The following is a 20,000-nucleotide window of genomic DNA, read 5'->3' as shown; positions in this document are numbered from 1 at the left end:
GAAAAAAAAAAAAAATAGAAAGACCTTTATACTAATAAAAATATTAATTTTATATCATTGCATATTCATAAAAACGTACAAGAATGTATTCATGTTCATAATAATTTTACATAATATATTTAACCTGTACATCCACATAATCTTAAATTTTTTTTTTTTTTTTTATATGTATCAATTTCTATTTTATTGCTGTTTCTTATAATTTTAATATGTTTTAATAATTGTTTATATATTATCATAAAATTTAATAAATATTCATGAATATTTTTACATGTTAGTATATATATTTTGATATATACATCCTCATATGTTTTTTATTATATCTCTCTATATATTTATATGTTGATTTGTATCTCATCAGATCGCTATAAATTTTTATGTATCTATATACCTTTTTATATTTATGATATATGTCCTTATAATATCATTATATGTGATTCTATATTTTCCTATATATTTATATACCAATTCTATACTTGCATATGTTTTTTCATATTTATTTTTTATATTTTCATGTTTTTTTTTTTTTTTTTTTTTTTTTTCATATATTTTATATAAATTGTTTCTTTTATATTATTTTTTTTTTTTAATTTATGTTTCTTAAAAAATTTAAATAAGTTAATATATATATAATAATGTGTGTAGAAATATTCATATAATTTTACTATACACATTATTGAATAAATCATAATAAGGAAGAACTATTATAATATTTATATATATTTTTATGTATACACTTTTAACCTAAGAAATTACAAGTGTAAACATATATATATATATATATATATATTTTTATATATATATATATACATATTTATATATATTTATATAGTTAACCTTATTATTTCTTTTCTACTTACATTCATCAATATCTTCCACATAGTGATTAAGTCACTTGATTATTTTATTCTATTTGAGAATGGAAGGACCTTCTGGTGGTGCGGATAAATATAATTTTTCATGTGTAAGAAAAGATGATGTCATAGAGAATGAAATGAAAATAGTTGAGAATGATATAAACAGTATGAGTAATGTAAGTAGCTCAAGCAATGCTAGTTTTATGAAAAATTTTAATAATTACGATATACATGAGCCATTTACAAATTATTCACAGGAATATAAAAATCTATATGGTGAGGAGCATTTAAATTCTTCTGAATTTAATTTGGGTGTAAATAACAAGAATATGAACAATGTGAGTATGCTTATGAAGAAGAATGAAGGTTATAATAACTATTATAAATTGAATTATATGATAAGAGAAAGAATACATCATAATTATAATCAATTGAATCATGTGTATAATATAAATAATATGAATAAGATGTATTATATGAGTCATTTAAATAATACCATTCCATTAAACTGTATAAATGTTTTTAATCATATAAATGAATCTTTACGAAATAATATTACTGCTTATAATAATTATAATAATTATAATAATTATAATAATTATAATAATAATGACCAAACAAATTTTAATAATGATTTAGAACATAATAATAACAATAAGGATGTAACTAACAGTGGTAGTATGAATTACTCAAATGAGGAAGGTTCTAATATTGCTCCGAATATATATTTAAATAAGAATTCTGGATATAATAGTTGTTATGCCATAAATAATAATCCTGACAATGTTCATATGAGAAATTACAATAATGAAGATAATAAATTTAATATGAACAAAGTGCATGCAATGAATAACAAAATGGATGTTGTAAATGTGAGTGATAATATGAATGAAAATGAAGATGTGAATATACCAATAGGTTGGTCATTAAAGGTTCCTTTAAATGTAAAAATTAATAATAATGAAAGTAATCATATACATGATGATTTCACATCGAATGATATAATGAGCAATATTCTATATAGTGAAACCCTAAAAAAAAAGAATGAAAAAAGGATGATGTTGAAAAATATTATGTATCCTAATGTTATAAAAAATATAGATGGAAGTAATAAGAAGGATATAAATAAAATGAATAGGAACAATGTTGATATGAATAATATGAACCACAACAATAATGATATGGATAATATGAATAATATGAATAATATGGACTACAACAACATTGATATCAATATTAATAATAAGATTCCAAATAAATTTGATGAAAATAAAAATATTAGAATTGATAAAAGGGATCATGCTAAATATTTGAATAATAAGGATTATGGCTACCTACCAAAATGTTATAATGAGAACAACATTGAGTGTATTGAAAATTATAAAAACGACATAAATGAAAATAAAAATAATTTTAATGATATAAAAAGAAATGAAAATAATAATAATAATAATGATAATATTAATGATGGAAATAATAATAATAATAATAATATTTATAATAATATTTATAATAATAATAATATTTATAATAATAGTACTAATAATGCTCTTATAACACTTGGTGAAAATATTTGTAGTACTAGTAATTTTCAAAATAACAATTTATATGAAGAAAATAATTTATTTGAAATAAAAGATATAAATATAAATGAAAATTTTTGCGATGAAAAAAATAAAGAATTAAAAAAATATATGGTTCCAAAAAATCAAGATACTTTAAATGAAGTAACTAATAAGATTCTTATAAATAAAAATGCAGAATTAACTAACCAAAAAATTTTTAAAAAAATAATGCGTGCAAATATTAATGCATGCCCATTAGTAGGTAGTAATAATAATAATATAAATTTTTATAATGAATTTATAAAGGATGATAATTATTATAATAAAATATGTTTAAATAATGAAGAATTAAAAAATAATAATAATAATAATAATATTATCCTATTTAATGCTAATAAAAATTGCAATTATAAGAATCTTCATTTAAAGAGTACAAATAATTATAATCATAACAATAATATTAATAATATTGATAATATTGATAATATTGATAATATTAATAATATTGATAATATTAATAATATTGATAATATTAAATATAATAATTTGAATGAATTTGAAGAAGAAGAAGAAAATAAAGAATATAAAGAAAACGAACAAGAAAAATTACCAAATGAACACAAAGAACACAAAGAACAACAAGTGGAAATAATTAAAAAAGGTAAAAAGAAAAACATAAAATCAAATAAAAAAATTCTAAAGTGTATTAAATCAACAAATGCATTATTATATTTGATGAATTATGATAATAAAAATAATAATTATATAAAAGATAATACAAAAAATCTTGTTGATTTTAAAAATATTAATAATATAAATAATTTACTCTCTAATAAGTGTCCCCATGTTTTAAATGTTTCATCGTTAAACTTAAAAAAAAATATGGAAAACCAAATGGGAAGAAATAATTCTAGTTTTAATAATATAAATAACAATCATCTTAATAATGATATCCATAATTTTAATCACCAGTTACATAATTTAAAACATATTAATAATACAGTTAATTTAAGTAGTCGTGCTAGCCTTCAAAAAAACAATGTGCAAATGAGAATGAATACAAAAAATATAGCACCAGAAGAAAATAGAAAAATAGAATCTTTTATGAATATAAACAACAATTCTTCAAATATAAAATTTATTGAACATAATATGATGAATAATAATATAAATGCATATAATATGATAAATAATAGTAATATAATAAATAATAGTAATATGATAAATAATAATAATATGATAAATAATAATAATATGATAAATAACAATAATATGATAAATAATAATAATATGATAAATAACAATAATATGATAAATAACAATAATATGATAAATAATAATAATATGATAAATAATAATAATAATGAAACTCCTAAAAGAACTCATAGAGCATCATTAAATATAATGCCAAATATGAATATACCTCAAAAAAATAATTTCACATTAAATTCTAATAAAAATGATGTTGTTATGAATAATATGAATTCATATCAAGTAAAACATGTAAATTATGAAGATATGGAAAATAAAAATGTTTATCCTAAAAATTTCTTAAATAATTTAGAAAATCTTCACATGACTACTACTATGGATAGTAACAAAAAAAGAGCTAGCGAAAATAGTGGTGATCTAAATCGAATGTTGAATAATAACATAAATAATATAAATAACATAAATAATATAAATAACATAAATAATATAAATAATACAAATAACAATATTAATATTGTTAAAAGTAAAACTATACAAATGAATTCTCCTTTAAAAAATATTACGAATACACTTCATGCTAATAATTATAATATGAATAAAATGATGGTGTATCAACCACAAAATATTATTACACATGGTAATACAAATAATAATAATACTACTACTACTACTAATAATAATAATAATAATATTAATAATAATAATAATAATAATAATAATAACAATGTTTATCCTTACGATAATAATGCAGATAACTCTAATAAAAATTCTGCAAATAATAATTTCCTTAATCATTTAAATAATGAAACACAAAATAGAAAAAAATATATGACTAGTAGTCATACAGTAAACATGCAAAATAATGGAAACCACGTTCATATAAATAATATTAGTATGAATAATATCAATAATAATAATATGAATAATATCAATAATATCAATAGTAACGTTATGGTTGCTTATAACAATGTCCAAAGTAATAATAGAAACTACAATAATGATAATAAGAATCTAATGCTTAATTCTCATTATGATATGATGAAAAGAAATGAAAACACACAAACTAATAATTTAAATATAGCAAAGGTTCAAAATGTTTACAGTAATAATAATACTGGTGGTATGGTTGTAAGTAATGATTGTGTTGTAAATAAAAATATGATAAATGAAAACAAAACATCGAATTTAGAAACAAGTCATCCATATAACCATATAGATAAGAAAGTGATGAATGACTTCAATAATAATAAAAGTGGAGGGAATATAAATTATAATAATATGTTCAATAAAAATATACAGAACAGAATGAATAATTCTAATGTAATAGTACAAAATAATATTCGCTCAAGTATTTTATTAAATAAAAATAATAGCATTAGTATTAGTAGTAGTAGTAATAATAATAATAATAATACTAATTTTGCATATGATAAAGAAGATGTAACTAATATAAAATATGATTTATTAAATAATAAGAATGTTAATAACAATATAACATTTATGGGTTCCCCAAAAAATCTTAATAATTCATTGGTTCCTTTGAATAATAATATGAATAAAAATATAATATCAGAAGATATAAATAAAAATGGAGATATTATAAATTCATATAACGGAAATGCATTACCAATTAATTATGATCGAAATGAATATACATCTTCACATTCTGAAAAAAGTACAAACATAAATGATACATTTATGAATTCTATGATAAATTCAAAAAATAATAATAGTATTCATTTAAATCAAATGTTTACAAAAAATACTATAACATCTAACAAAAATTGTAGTAATGAAACACATATAATGAATAGAAAAAAATTAACAAGAACACAAAATATAAATAATTTAAAATCAACAGATATTAATTCAAACATTAATTTTATTAATCATAATATTAATAATAATAGTGATGTAAAGAGAATGAGTAATTTCAATATACATAGAGATGTTATGTATTTGAAAGATGAACAAAACACAGTTACACAAGATATTAAAAAGGTATGTAATAATATGTCATCAAATTATGCTTCTTTAAATTATGTAAGTCGTGATATAATCAATCAGTGCAAAAATAATAATACAAATAACAATAACATGAGCAATAATAATAATAATAATATGATTAACAGTAATATGAACAATAATAATAATAATATGATTAACAATAATATGCAAAATAATAATAATATGATTAACAATAACATGAACAGTAATAATAATATGAACAGTAATAATAATATAGCAGGGAATAATTTTGTTGGTGGACTTTTAAGAAATGACAATCATTCAAAAGATCATGAAATACTAAATAATTTAAGTAAAGGGAATAATTATAATGAATATGTTAAAAATAATTATTCTTTAGTAAATGACCCCAAAATTCTTAATGCAAATAATAAGGAAAACACAAATAGTCCATACAATAATACACCTCATGATCGTATTATTAATAATAATAATAATAATAATAAATATAATAGTAATTATAACAAAACTATAGATCATGCATCTTCAAATAATAATTTATCATCTTCTTCATGTGTAAATTTAAAAAATTTAATTAATATAAATAAAAATTTCAATGTTTTAATGAATAATATGAACAACGTAGATCAATCATCTTTAAATATGAATGCTCAAAGTAATAACATGTATGATTCTTATGGTAACGAAAATATTGGTATTATAAATAATATAGAGAACAAAGAACAATTAGAAAATAACAACAACAATAATAATAATAATATTAATAATAATAATAATATGATGTATGCATCAAATAGAAATTTAATAAATCCATATATGAATATTATGAACATGAAAGGAAATGTTAATATGAACAATAATATAAATAATAATATGGTATTAAATAGAAATTCCTTATCTTTAAATAATACGAATTTAATGAATGATTTAAATATGAATGGAAATCCTTATGTAGATTATAAAACTAATGCGAATATGCCAAATGAAGATATATACAATTTACATATGATTCAAAATAATGATGATATAAAAAATAATTTAAAAAAAGTCACACAAAAGAGAAAAAAACAAGAAAATAAATCAAATGAATCTCCTAATGTTGTAAATCTTTTAGGTAGTACAAAACGACCAAGAAAAAAGAAAAAAGATAATGCATCTTCAGAATCATCAAATAATGATTTATTATTAAAAAATACAAAAACACTTAAAAGCCAAAAGGGAAGAAAACCAAAAAATAAAAATTTATCACAACCTAATGTTAATGAACAACTAAATAATAATTATATTACTAATGATAATTCTTCAAACGTTTTAAATAAAAATATCATGAATAATAATATTAACATGACCAATAATGCTACTTGTTCTTCTAGCATAAGTGCTAATAATAATATATCTCAAATGAATAATATATATTCTGATGGATTAAAAGATAATAGTGAAAATGTTAATAATATGTATAACATGAATCAGAAATATATAAATGATAATAAGCAAATGAATAATAACATAATCACCCCAAATAATAATAATAATATGAACGCAACAGCAACAGCAACTACTACTAATAATAATATTAATAATAATAATATTAATATTAATAATAATAATATTAATAATAATAATATTAATATTAATAATAATAATATTAATAATAATAATATTAATAATATTCATGATAACCAATTGAACGAACAAACCATCATCACGAATAAATGTAAAACCATGAGTAACACAAAAAATGCGTTGAATGAAGAAAAATTTGAAAAGAATAATTTAGAAGGCATGTTGGTTTATATGAAGAATGTTATGCATGATAATGATAAATTAAATAATAGTAATGTATCTATGAAACAAGATGCGTTATCATTATATCCAAATAATATAGAAATACAAACACAAATGAATAACGTACATAATGATAACCAACTATTACATAATAGGCATATGGTAAATAGTAATCTAGAAAATAATAATGTGATTAATAAAAGTCAGGAAACGCATGAAAATGTTTCAACAATGAATAAGGAAAATATATACACACATGTTGATGAAATATTTGGTCGTCCAAATAATATAAACAAAGTTAATTCACAGAATGAAAATTTGAATAAACCTGTGAATCAAGATATGAACATAAATATAAATACAGACATTAGTACAGATATGAATACAGATATGAATACTGATATAAAGTATGAACATAATAATACTCTTGACAATTCAAGCAATGTTCAAGGAACTATTTCCGAAGATGAACAAAAAAAAATCAATAAGCTTGATGATATTTCAAATGTAGAGAATGATAATATACAATTAAATAAAGATCAGTATAACAATAATAAAATTTTTAGTGAAATTAATAAGAGCGAAGAATATACTTACAATGTAACTTTCTCGACAGATAACCAAAGTAGTGAATACAAAAATAGTACTGACAGCAATGCGAATGTAGTCGAACAAAATATGGATTATAATAACTATAATAATAATAATAATAATAATAATAATAATAATTGTTGGGATATAAATGATTCTCATTTAAATGATATGAACAAAGTAATTAATATTAATAACAATAGTGTCATAAATAAATCTATTGTAGAAATAATGGAGAATGAATATCCTTATGATTCCTTTGAAAATGTGAATCATAATAATAGAGATGGAAACGTTATTTCATATAATGAAAATTTTGAACATAAAAAAAATAATATCTTATTAGTATCAAAGAATACAAAAGATAGTAATGAAAATGTTTACCAGATTAAGAATCGAGCATTTGATATTTATTTAAATGAAAGAACAAAAAATAGAATAGAAACAAATATCCATAATGATAATATTAACAGTATGAATAGTAATTATGATAATGTAGAAAGTTATAAAATCCATAAGAGTAATGATAATATTAATAGTAACAATAATTTTGATTCTTCTAATGTGAATAATAATCAAGTAGAAGAAAAATTAAAACATGGAATCTCCTCAACAGATTGTGCTGATTGTGTCTATAGTTCATTTACTTCAAATTCTAATATAGGTGAAGAATTTAATGAAGAAAGCGCTATATTAATTGGATCATTTAGAGATAATAAACATGTACATATGGATAAGAATGAAATATTAAAAAACCAAATGAAATATAATATTTTGGGTAATTTAATAAATATTAATTTCAAAGATGAAATAAAAAGAATAATACAAAATGCACAAGCTACATTTAAAATGAATGATCAAAATGAAAAAATCATTTTTAATATCTACAAACAAATAAATAATTCCAACTATGTACAAATGTTAAAAGAAACAATAGTAAGGAAAAATAACATGTCAAACATAAATTATTTTAAAATAGACAATTTTGAGAGAAGAATAATTGTTCATAAAACTTTCGTTCATAATAGTAAGTTTCAAAAATAATATTCTTACAAAGTTTTAAGTTGAAAAATGTGTATAAAAATGAATGAAACATTTGTTTCGTTTATTCAATATAAATATAAATATATATATATATATATATGTATGTATTTTTTTTTTTTTTTTATAAATAGCTAATAGATCCAAATTAATTACACTTGAGTATGAAGTTAAAGATAAAAATAATACTATAGGAAATGTTAACAGGTACGTATTTGTCTTAAATGAAATTAAATATAAAAGAATAAATAAATAAATATATATATATATATTTTATTCATTTGATACGATTTTAATAATTTATGTGCATATAATTTTTTTTAATTTATACAGTATTGTAAGATTGGACCATTGTTTGTTAGCTAATGATAAAAAAAAAATAATCGAAAAAATAATTAATTCAACTTTTGATATTACGTTAACAACCACATCGTTAGCTAGTTCATCCATTGAAAATGCATTTAAAGCGGATGAATATGAGTAAGTTTACAAAAAAATTTAATAACACAACATATATATATATATATATATATATATATATATGTGTATTATATATTATGCATTGAACATTTATGTCATTTTATTATTTTATTTTTTTTTTTTTTTAAAGATTATTAGATTCTTTTATTTGCGAATATTTTTGTTTTTCTCTTCGTGTTAAGAATGAATTTAACAGCTATTTGGAATTTTACAAAAACATAATGGTAAATAAATATATATATATATATATAATATATGTAAATATTATACATTTATATAATTTATGTGTTAAAAAAATATATATTTTTTTATTTTATTTTATTTTTTAGCGCGCACCGAACAATGCTGATAAATCTTGCAAGTTTTATATAAGAGCACATTGCAATGATTATGATACTTTTTTTGACAGCTTTATAGACTTTCTAATTTAATCAAAATAAATTCTTTTTTCCTAAGTACTATTTATAAATATATTTTTATACAGCAAATTAATATAAAACAAAAATTAAAAAAAAGGGTCTTATTATATATATATATATATATATATATATATATATAGTATTTTTTTTTTTTTTTTTTTTTTTTTATTGATCAATTATATATATATATATATATATAATATATGTATGTATGTGAATATACATACACTTTTAATATGATTTAAAAACACCTTACAAAATCTTAAAAAATATTTAACATTTATATTAAACAAAATGTTATTATGTGTAGGGTTAATAAAATCATTACTATTTTTCAAAAATTATTAAATATATATATATATATATATATATATAATGCTTAAAAAAAAAATTTTTATGTTTACAACATTGGATATTTCTATTAAGCATGGAAATATACGTTTTCATAAAAAAACGATAAAATATATTGAACATATATAATACGCATAATTCCATAAAGTTTGTTGTTTTTTAAATGTTTTCTTTAAAAAAAGTATCATCATTAAATATGTGTTTTTTTTTTTGTTTTTTTTTTTTTGGTGGTGGGATTTTTTAAATAAAATTATTACATATATATAATATATTATATATAGTTGTATAATTTTTTCTTTTCAATTCCGTTTTTTTCGTATTTTTTTTTTTCTTTGTAGAATTTTCGCTTTTTTAATATAAAAGAAAATTGAAAATATTTAAGATATTTTTTATATATAAATAAAAGAGGAAAACAAATATATATATATATATACTTATAAAAAAAATATATTCTTTTTATAATAATAAAATAAAAGGTTTATATATTTTTTATTTTCTTTATATTATATATAATATTATATATTTTTTTTTCATGGCATAAAAATAATAATATTATATATATATTATATATATATAATATGTATGTATTGTTGTTTAGCCCATATAAATATGAAATAAAAATTGTATATTTTTTTATGAAGCTATAATAAAATAATGCTAGAGTCGTAGGGGTTTATTTTATATACCTTACATATTATATAATAGGCATTTAAATATTTATACATATATAATTATAATATATACATTTATAAATATTATATAAAATATGCTTTTTTTTTATTACTTCTTTTTCCTCTTTTTGTATATATATATATATAATAATATTATAATATATATATTTTTTTTCCCTATATTTATATATTACATATTACATGATTATTTTATATATACATTTTCTATTATGAATAAAAATTTAATATATTATAATATATTTATTATATAAGAAATAATATTATATAAATTTATATAATTTTTTTTTTTTTTTTTTCAATTAAAAAAAATAATAGAAAAAAATAAATAAAAATAAAAAGTGTTATTTAATTTTATTTTGAAAATTCATTTTCAAGAATATATTTTTAAATTTGTTTTTTCAATTTTTAACATCTTAATTAAACCTCATAATTTTATTTGAATTTACTTTATTTATTATTATCTTTATATATTAAAAATGGTAATAAAAAAGAACAAAAAGAAATAAAAAAAATTACAAATATATAATTTATATATATAAATCAGCGTTATTATAAAATGAAAATAAATAAATAAATATATATATATATATATATATAACGAATAGATTAATAAAAATAAGAAACACAAAAGAAATATATACTATACGCCAGTTTAATATTTTAGTTAACATATATATATGAATATACATTTCTTGAAATATTTTCCTTGATTATGTTTATATTTATGAATTAATTTTTTTTTTTTTTTTTTTTTTTTGAAGGGATCAATTAAACGTTTTAAATTAAAACAAAGACTTGGAAAATGCAGAAGGCAAAATAGGCCTGTACCTCATTGGTATAGATTAAAGAAAGATACAAAAATAAGGTAACATGGAAACAAAAAAAAATATATATATATATATTTATGTGATTGAATACATGATATGCTATGAATAAAAAGAAAATTATAAAAATACGAGTACTTTTTATTTTATGTAATATTTAAAATAACTTTATGTTGTGATAAATATAACATTGATTTGTTTATATGTATATATTATTTTATTTTTTGATGTGTTGAATTCTTAAACTCATATATTTATTTTTTACTTTATATTTTTTTATTAGATATAATACAAAAAGAAGACACTGGAGAAGAACTAAATTGGGATTATAAACTTATTATGACTGTTGTTCATGTGTTCATTTTTAATTATAACCAATGTAATAAAATGTATGAATAATGAAAATATTTATATAGTAAATGGATACTGATAAGAAAAACATTGTATTATAATAGTTTTTGTTTACACCTTTTTTTTATATTCACTTTTTTTTTTTTTTTTTTTTTTTTTTTATTATTATTAAAAAAAAGTAGTATACATACATACCTATTGAACATAAGAGAAACTGAATTTTTTTTACATTTATAATTACCTTTTTATAATTTTTAAATATAACAATGTATAAAAAAAAAGGAAAAGAAAAAAAGAGTTCTTTATTTTGCTTTAATTAAGGAAATTAATTTTAATTTTCTTTATAACCTACAAAAATATATATATATATATATATAATGAATAGCCACTTAATGTAAATAAAAACTCTTTATTATGTAACCGTGAATGTATGTTTGTTTGCTTATACAAATATAATAAGTAAATGCAAAATGTTAAATATCTATACGTTTTACATATGTCACGACCTGTTATTATTTATATAATAATAAATATATGGTTATTTTTATTAAAACATACTCTATGGAAATATTTATCGAACATACTATTGTATATTTTTATAACATATTCAAAATTATTCAATTAAAATATATATATATATATATATATATATATATATATATAACATAAATAAAATTAAAAATAAATAAAATATAATTTTTTTTATCTTATGATAATTATATTATCATATATATATATATTACAATAATTTTAAACTTGTATTATTATCTTTAAATTTTTGGTACATATTTTATATTTTTTATTTATTTCATTATATTTCTTTTTGCATGTGTGTGCGCACAAAATACACAAATATATATATATATATATATATAAATTAATTCTAATTGTTGCAAATGGAAAATACTAATACAACTATTAAAGCAACTATAATTCGTAATTTTTTTTTTTTTTTTTTTTTTTGGAATATTTTAAAATGAGGCAAATATAAAAAAATACATATCATTATATATTTGGATATACAAAATAAAGAAAAAATAAAAAAGAATAACTTTTTATCAATATTTGTATTTTATATTTATTATTAATTTGTTACATATTTTTGTTTTGTATTACATTGTAATTTTTTATTGTTCATATATATATAAATATATATATTATATTGTAATCTTTTATTCTTTTGTATTTTGTTATTTTCATTAAATATATATATATATATATATATATTGTCTAAGGTTTTTTAAAATTACTAATTATATATATATATATATATATATTCTCCTTTTTGTGTATCCTTTTTTATTTTTATTTTATTTTATTTTTATTTTTTTTTATTTTATTTTTTGTTGATAAATTTGAAAGATGAAAAATACAAATAAAAATAACAATATTCAGAGCGATACCTTGAGTGTTAATATTAATAATAGCAACGATTTTAACAAAGTTTTACATGAAATAAAAAAGAAAGACACACAGGATGATAAACGGAATAATAATTCTAAAAGAAATCTAAAACCCCAAATAAAAACAAAAAAGGATAATGATACAAGAAATGTTAAGAAAGAATCTGAAAAAAATAATATAAAATATGTAAGAAGTTTAAGTAACAATAAAAATAATACAACATATTTAAAGAAACAAAATATTGAAGATGATGAATATGATAAAAATATAAATTTTTATGATACTCCAATTTTTCCATATATTACCTCATTAATTCTAGATTATGAACATGACAAAAAAAGACCTGAACCCGTATCAAATGATATCGAATCAAAAGAAAAAATAAAGAGATACAATTCTCATAATAAAATTGAGAGAAAAAATACAATTTATGATATATATGAAAAAACACTAAAAAAGTTATCAATTCAAGAAGACAATGTAGTAGAAAAAAATGAAGAACAAATTTATTTTAGTAAAAGCTTAGAACATAAAAAAAGTACTACTTCTGAAGGAAGTAAAATTAAAAGCAGTGTAATCAACACAAACATTTCAAACAATTCTTTTGAAGAATCTTCTTCTAATGATATATCTGTAATACAACAAACTAATAATTTAATAAAAACAGAACAAAAAAATCATGAAACACAAAAAGATACGAAAAAACCAAAACAATATCATATAAACGATGACACAATTAGAAATGACAATAATAATTCAAATTATGATCATAATAATACATTTGAAAGTATAAATAGTTCCAATGAATATAATAATAATTATAAAGATAAGGTTTACACATCTGAAAATCAAAAAGAAAAAGGGAAAAATGAAAAGGAAACACAAAACATGAAACAAAAACAACAACATAATAATAATAATAACAATAATAATAATAACAATGTTATAAAAACAAATGAAAAGAATCATAAAGTCACAAATGCATTTGACGATTATTATATAGATGAAGAACATTTTAGACAAAGATCCATTACATTAATGCAAGACAAAAAGAAGAAGAAAAAAAAAAATGACAGAAGTTATTCCTTGGATTCTAAATCGATTATCAGCGATGAAATTAAGGAAAAAAATAATGAAAAGTTAAATGAAAACAAAAATGAATTCAATCAAAATAGTAACCATGAAAATATATATGAAAAAAAACCTTCTCAAAATGAAAACATCAATCATTCTTTAAATGATCAAACGTATAAAATTAAAAAGAAAAAATCCTATGACAAACAACATACTAAGAAGTTATACACTAAGTCAGATATAACTACAACCGATTCTGATTCTTCAATTAATGAAAAATTAAATATATCTTATGATATTTTTAAAAGTAAAAATGAAAATAAAATGTTTACAATAGACCAAGAAAAGAGAAATAAAGATAGCTTATTAAAAGTTGTAAATAGTAAAAATATTTTAAATGTTAGAAAAATATTAAGGATAATGAGAGAACTTTATATTGGATTTATAGGATTACAACTAATTTATTTAATTACATATATCTTATTTGGTAATAACAATGTATATTTGATTCAAATAATATCAATGTCATGTACTTTGTTTTCACTCTTAGATGCTAATTATCACGGTTATTTATTAAATGGTTTTATTGATATATGTATAGCTATTTTTTTAAATATAGCTATTTTACAAGATATATCTGGGTTTAAAACATTGCAATCCAATGATGTTTTGAAAAATATAACTATATCAAATATTGTTCTCCTTTATTTCTTTTCAGCCTTTTCATTTTTAAACAGTTATTTTATATACAAATTACATTCTTTAGAAAAAAAAAGTATTAATTATGTTATACGAAACATTGAATCAAAAACAGAAAAAAATATAAAAAGATCAGTATCAACTAAATAAAAAATAAAATGTATATTTATATTTCATGTTCTTTTTCTTGTATTCTTTTATTTATTTTATTATTTTTTTTTTTTTTTCTAATTATTTGTTTACAAAAAGAAAATAGACAATTATAGATAATGTTGACAATATATTATATATATATATATATATATATAACCTTTTTCTATGTTTAAAAATATTTTAAAAAATGTTTCTATACATATATATATATATATATATATATGTATTTTTTTTTTTTTTTTATTATGTCAACTATAAAAAAGTTAAAAATAAACTCAAAAAGACATTTAATATATTTTTTTTTTTTATGTATATAAATATACGTAAATATAATATTATGCTTTATAGAATTTTTTGTTGCATCATTTCTTTTGAGAACCATATTATAAAATAATGAAAAATTAAAATAAACTAATATATTATATATATATATATATATTAGTATGAAATTATTTGATAACATTAACAAAATAAAAAAAAAAAAAATTTTAATTATAATCCAGAACATATAATTTTAATATTAATTATAATATATTTTTTTAAAGTGTGCAAAAAAAAATATATAAGTTTTTTTATATAGATTAATTGATATTATGCACATTAATATATATGTGTATCATAAAAATAATTTTCTTAACATATAGCTCCTTAAAAAAATATATTGTAAAGAATTTGTAAAACCTATATATTCTATTTCGTAATGTTTATAAAATTTCTTATTCATTAAAAGTTCTTTTCATTTTTGTTTCGGTTTTTTTTTTCATACAGTTTGTTATTTCTATTACAAAAAAAATATATCCCATTCCTACTTTTTAATTTAAATATGAACATTGGAAAATTATATATATCTTTATTGTTTTTGTTTCATTAACCAATATGTACATATATATATAAATATTCAAATAATATTTGATATTTAAAAAATTCATAACTTATATCATTCTTACATTTTGTTTTGTTCTGTTAAAACGTAAATAGACAAAAAAAAAAAAAAAAACACAAATATATATATATATATATATATTATATTTCTTTTTTTTTCCTTTTAAAAGAAACTTGTAAAAGAAAACATAGTATGTAACACATTTTTATAACATAACATTAATGAAAAAATAAATATATTTACATAATTTCAAATTCATTCATTTTATTTTATCAAAAAAGTTCCTGTATAATTATTAAGAAAACAAATATTTACTCTTTTACTTTGAAATAATGGAAAATACAGATAATGCATATAATTACAATATAGGAACTGATAATTTTGAACTAATAAAAAATATATGTTACGAATTAAAGAAAAGAGATAAAAATAAAAATGGATTAATATTATATAAATCATTTGTTGAAGTCATGGATTTACTTCAAATTGAATATGATAGTCCCACTATGGATTATTTAATGAAACACTGCTTAGTAACTGAAGATGGTTTTGTAAATTATAAAAAGTTATTGCTTATTCATGATCCTATAAAAACGATTAGAAATAATTCTGAAAATGTAACTGAGTCAATGAACCCTAAATTTATATATATTCAAGATAAATATGAAGATATTGATAAATATATTGAAGAAAAGAATGAAATAATAAGAAAGTTATATTCTCAATGGGATAAATGTTTATTAAAAGATGAAGAATTCAAGGGGAAATTAATGAAGGAAAATATTGATATCACTCCAGAATTTGAAAGATCCTTGTATTTATATGGTCCAAGTAGATCATTAAGTTTTGCAAATGTAATGAAAGCATTATATATTAACGATAGCAAAAATAGAAAAAACAGAAACACTTTTATAAATAAAATAAAAGATGAAAAATGGAAAAGATTAAATGTTCAAGAAGGTGCACAATGCTACCAAGAACTTAACAGAAATCCTATAGCATGGGAAGAACCAAATATAATAAATGTACAAAATTTAATAGGAAACGTAGATACTATTTCGAAATATTTAATGGGGAAAGAAAATTTAAATATAAATAAAGAGGAAATTATAACTAAAAAATTTTTTAACACTACAATAAAGAATTTAATAAAAAATTATATTGCCAATAAAATTTCAGAATATGATTTTTATTTATGCCTAAATAAATTGAACATATCAATAACGCAAGAATTAAATAATCTAATTAAATATCATGAAATGGACAATAATGGTAAATTTAAAGATTTTGCCACTATAATACATAGATGTATACCAAAAAACATATCACACAATTTACACACAAACGAAACACTACCAATATTTGGAAACACTGACAAATATGAAAACGTAAATTTTACATTTAATAAATAATATCCTGTTCATATTTTGTTTTCTGATGTTATTAATCATGTCTGTTTTAAAAATAATCAAAATAAATATTAATTTATTTATTATTAAACTGTGTATATATGAACTTATGAAAACCAAGAACATAAACATTAGAAATGTTTATAATGTTTTTTTATAATCTATAAACTTAAAAATCGTTTTTCCAATTTTTCTAAACATTAAATAATAAAATATTGTTGTGATTAATATAAAATGTATGGAAAAGCAATGAACCGAAAGAAAATAAATATTCATTCTATTATATATTAAGTTTCCTATTTGCAAAAAGTAAAAACATATTATTTAATTCAAGTAAATATGCTTATTTTACAAGGAAAAAAAATTCTTTTTTTCTTTTTTTTTCTTCTAACATAACATTGTGTTATATATATATATATCTATATATAATTTTTCTTATTACATGTGATTAGACATTTATTTTCATTTTTGTCATTTTTCAGAATAATTTTTTAACTTTTATTTTTGTTTAAAACCCCAATTCATATGTTATTGTAGCCTTTTTTGTATATACAATTAAAGATTATTATTATTATAATATTTTTCTAAATTGTTTTGTATATATTTTTATAGCATTTTATTTTTAAATATACCCCCATTCAATAAACGTATTTTTCATCGAACTCATATATGATATTGTTAAATGTTTATATAATTACAACTATATATTTTCATAAAGTAACTTAACTACAATAAGTAGAAAAGAATAAATGATACGTTTATCTTTGTTATAATGTTCATTATGATCTATATTTTATTGGGAAAAAATGGAAAGGAAAAAAAAATATATAACATAAATTTATGTTTAATGGATATGTAACTATAGAATAATTATATAATATATATATATATATGATAAAAGTATATTTTATCAATATTTTTTATTCTTGAAAAACTATTAAATATGATTTATTTAGTGACAATTCTTTTTGCATAAAATTTAAAAAATAATATCACAATAATACTTGTTATATGTATATGATTTTCTTAATGATTGGTATAATTCTCTTACATTTTTACTTATATTTTTTCATTATATCATTACAATAATGTTAAAATATATATTTATATGTTCTCATTAAGTTCAGAATTAATGCTTTATTTTTATATACAAGCACGGAGATAATACCAATATAGTTATAAATTTATAGAATTATATTCAATAAGAATAAGTCTACAGGTATATATTATACCTGTTGAATATTCATATTTTCCTTTTAAGTTTTTATTTTCTATTTAATATTTAAAATTTCTTTAACATTAGGGGAATGATAACAGATAAATATATCTCTTCAGTAAATTTGATAACACATAAGTTACTCATTGTTTCTTATTTTTCGATGAGGCACAAAAAAAAAAAAAGAATTCTATAAAATATATAATATATTCAATTATAAGTATTTACCATTTATTAGGTTTTTTTATAATATTGTAAACTGTGTTTACAAATATAAAGTAAAAAACATAAGACAATAATTCCCATATAAACAATGTTACACATTTAAAAATTATAATGATTTATCATATATTTATAATTATAACTTAAAATAAAAATATTAAAATGTCTTATACACTTATATTAAATTAATAATAGAAATAAAATATAAAAAAAAATAATAATATTAAATTCTCTTAAATAATAGAAAAAATGAAAAGTATATATTTTTTTTAAATAAAAAGGTTTATTATAATTATATATTAAATTAAAATATATAAAATATTAGTATTAATTAATATATATTAATTCATTATCAGATATAATATTATAAAAATTATATTATATAAATTAAAAAATAATTAAAAATATATATTTAATTAATATTTATTTTAAAGTAAAATAATAAATTTAATATTTAATTTATAAAAATATAATATATAATTAATATATTAAATATTTTAATTAAAATATTAATTAAATTAATAATATGAACCAATTAAAAAATAATATATATTAAATAAATAAATTTAAATTTAAAAATATATATTTAATTATTAATTAATTTAATGAAAAAAATATATATTAAATATATAATAAAATAAATTAATTAATTATATAAATAATTAATATAATAAATAAATTAATTAATTAATTATATAAATAATTAATATAAAAAATAAATTATATAATTTAACTAATTATAATAAATAAATTAAAAAAAAATATATATTAAATATATAA

At 17.6% G+C, this 20,000-nt stretch overlaps 4 protein-coding genes across 4 annotated transcripts; all 4 read left to right on the top strand.

The window, feature by feature from the left end:
* Positions 1-919: 919 nt before the first annotated feature.
* Positions 920-9,954, top strand: PADL01_0610100 (conserved Plasmodium protein, unknown function; the record flags this gene model as incomplete). The annotated part of the gene is made up of 5 exons (XM_028680828.1): positions 920-9,029; positions 9,178-9,250; positions 9,377-9,523; positions 9,654-9,747; positions 9,853-9,954. The coding sequence occupies 5 exons, from the start codon at positions 920-922 to the stop codon at positions 9,952-9,954; spliced, it is 8,526 nt and encodes a 2,841-aa protein (XP_028537266.1).
* A 1,507-nt stretch (positions 9,955-11,461) lies between these two features.
* On the top strand, positions 11,462-12,141 carry PADL01_0610000 (60S ribosomal protein L39; the record flags this gene model as incomplete). The annotated part of the gene is made up of 3 exons (XM_028680827.1): positions 11,462-11,464; positions 11,747-11,850; positions 12,093-12,141. The coding sequence occupies 3 exons, from the start codon at positions 11,462-11,464 to the stop codon at positions 12,139-12,141; spliced, it is 156 nt and encodes a 51-aa protein (XP_028537265.1).
* Positions 12,142-13,522: 1,381 nt separating this feature from the next.
* Positions 13,523-15,487, top strand: PADL01_0609900 (conserved Plasmodium protein, unknown function; the record flags this gene model as incomplete). Its single annotated transcript, XM_028680825.1, has 1 exon — positions 13,523-15,487. The coding sequence occupies one exon, from the start codon at positions 13,523-13,525 to the stop codon at positions 15,485-15,487; it is 1,965 nt and encodes a 654-aa protein (XP_028537264.1).
* A 1,218-nt stretch (positions 15,488-16,705) lies between these two features.
* On the top strand, positions 16,706-17,785 carry PADL01_0609800 (conserved Plasmodium protein, unknown function; the record flags this gene model as incomplete). Its single annotated transcript, XM_028680824.1, has 1 exon — positions 16,706-17,785. The coding sequence occupies one exon, from the start codon at positions 16,706-16,708 to the stop codon at positions 17,783-17,785; it is 1,080 nt and encodes a 359-aa protein (XP_028537263.1).
* Between the last annotated feature and the right edge of the window lie 2,215 nt (positions 17,786-20,000).

This window comes from Plasmodium sp. gorilla clade G2, assembly GCF_900097015.1.
Source record: "Plasmodium sp. gorilla clade G2 genome assembly, chromosome: 6".
In the NCBI taxonomy this organism is placed as follows: domain Eukaryota; phylum Apicomplexa; class Aconoidasida; order Haemosporida; family Plasmodiidae; genus Plasmodium; species Plasmodium adleri (nom. inval.).
Note: the sequence above shows the minus strand (reverse complement) of the source record. Positions and strands in the feature narration are given on the sequence as shown.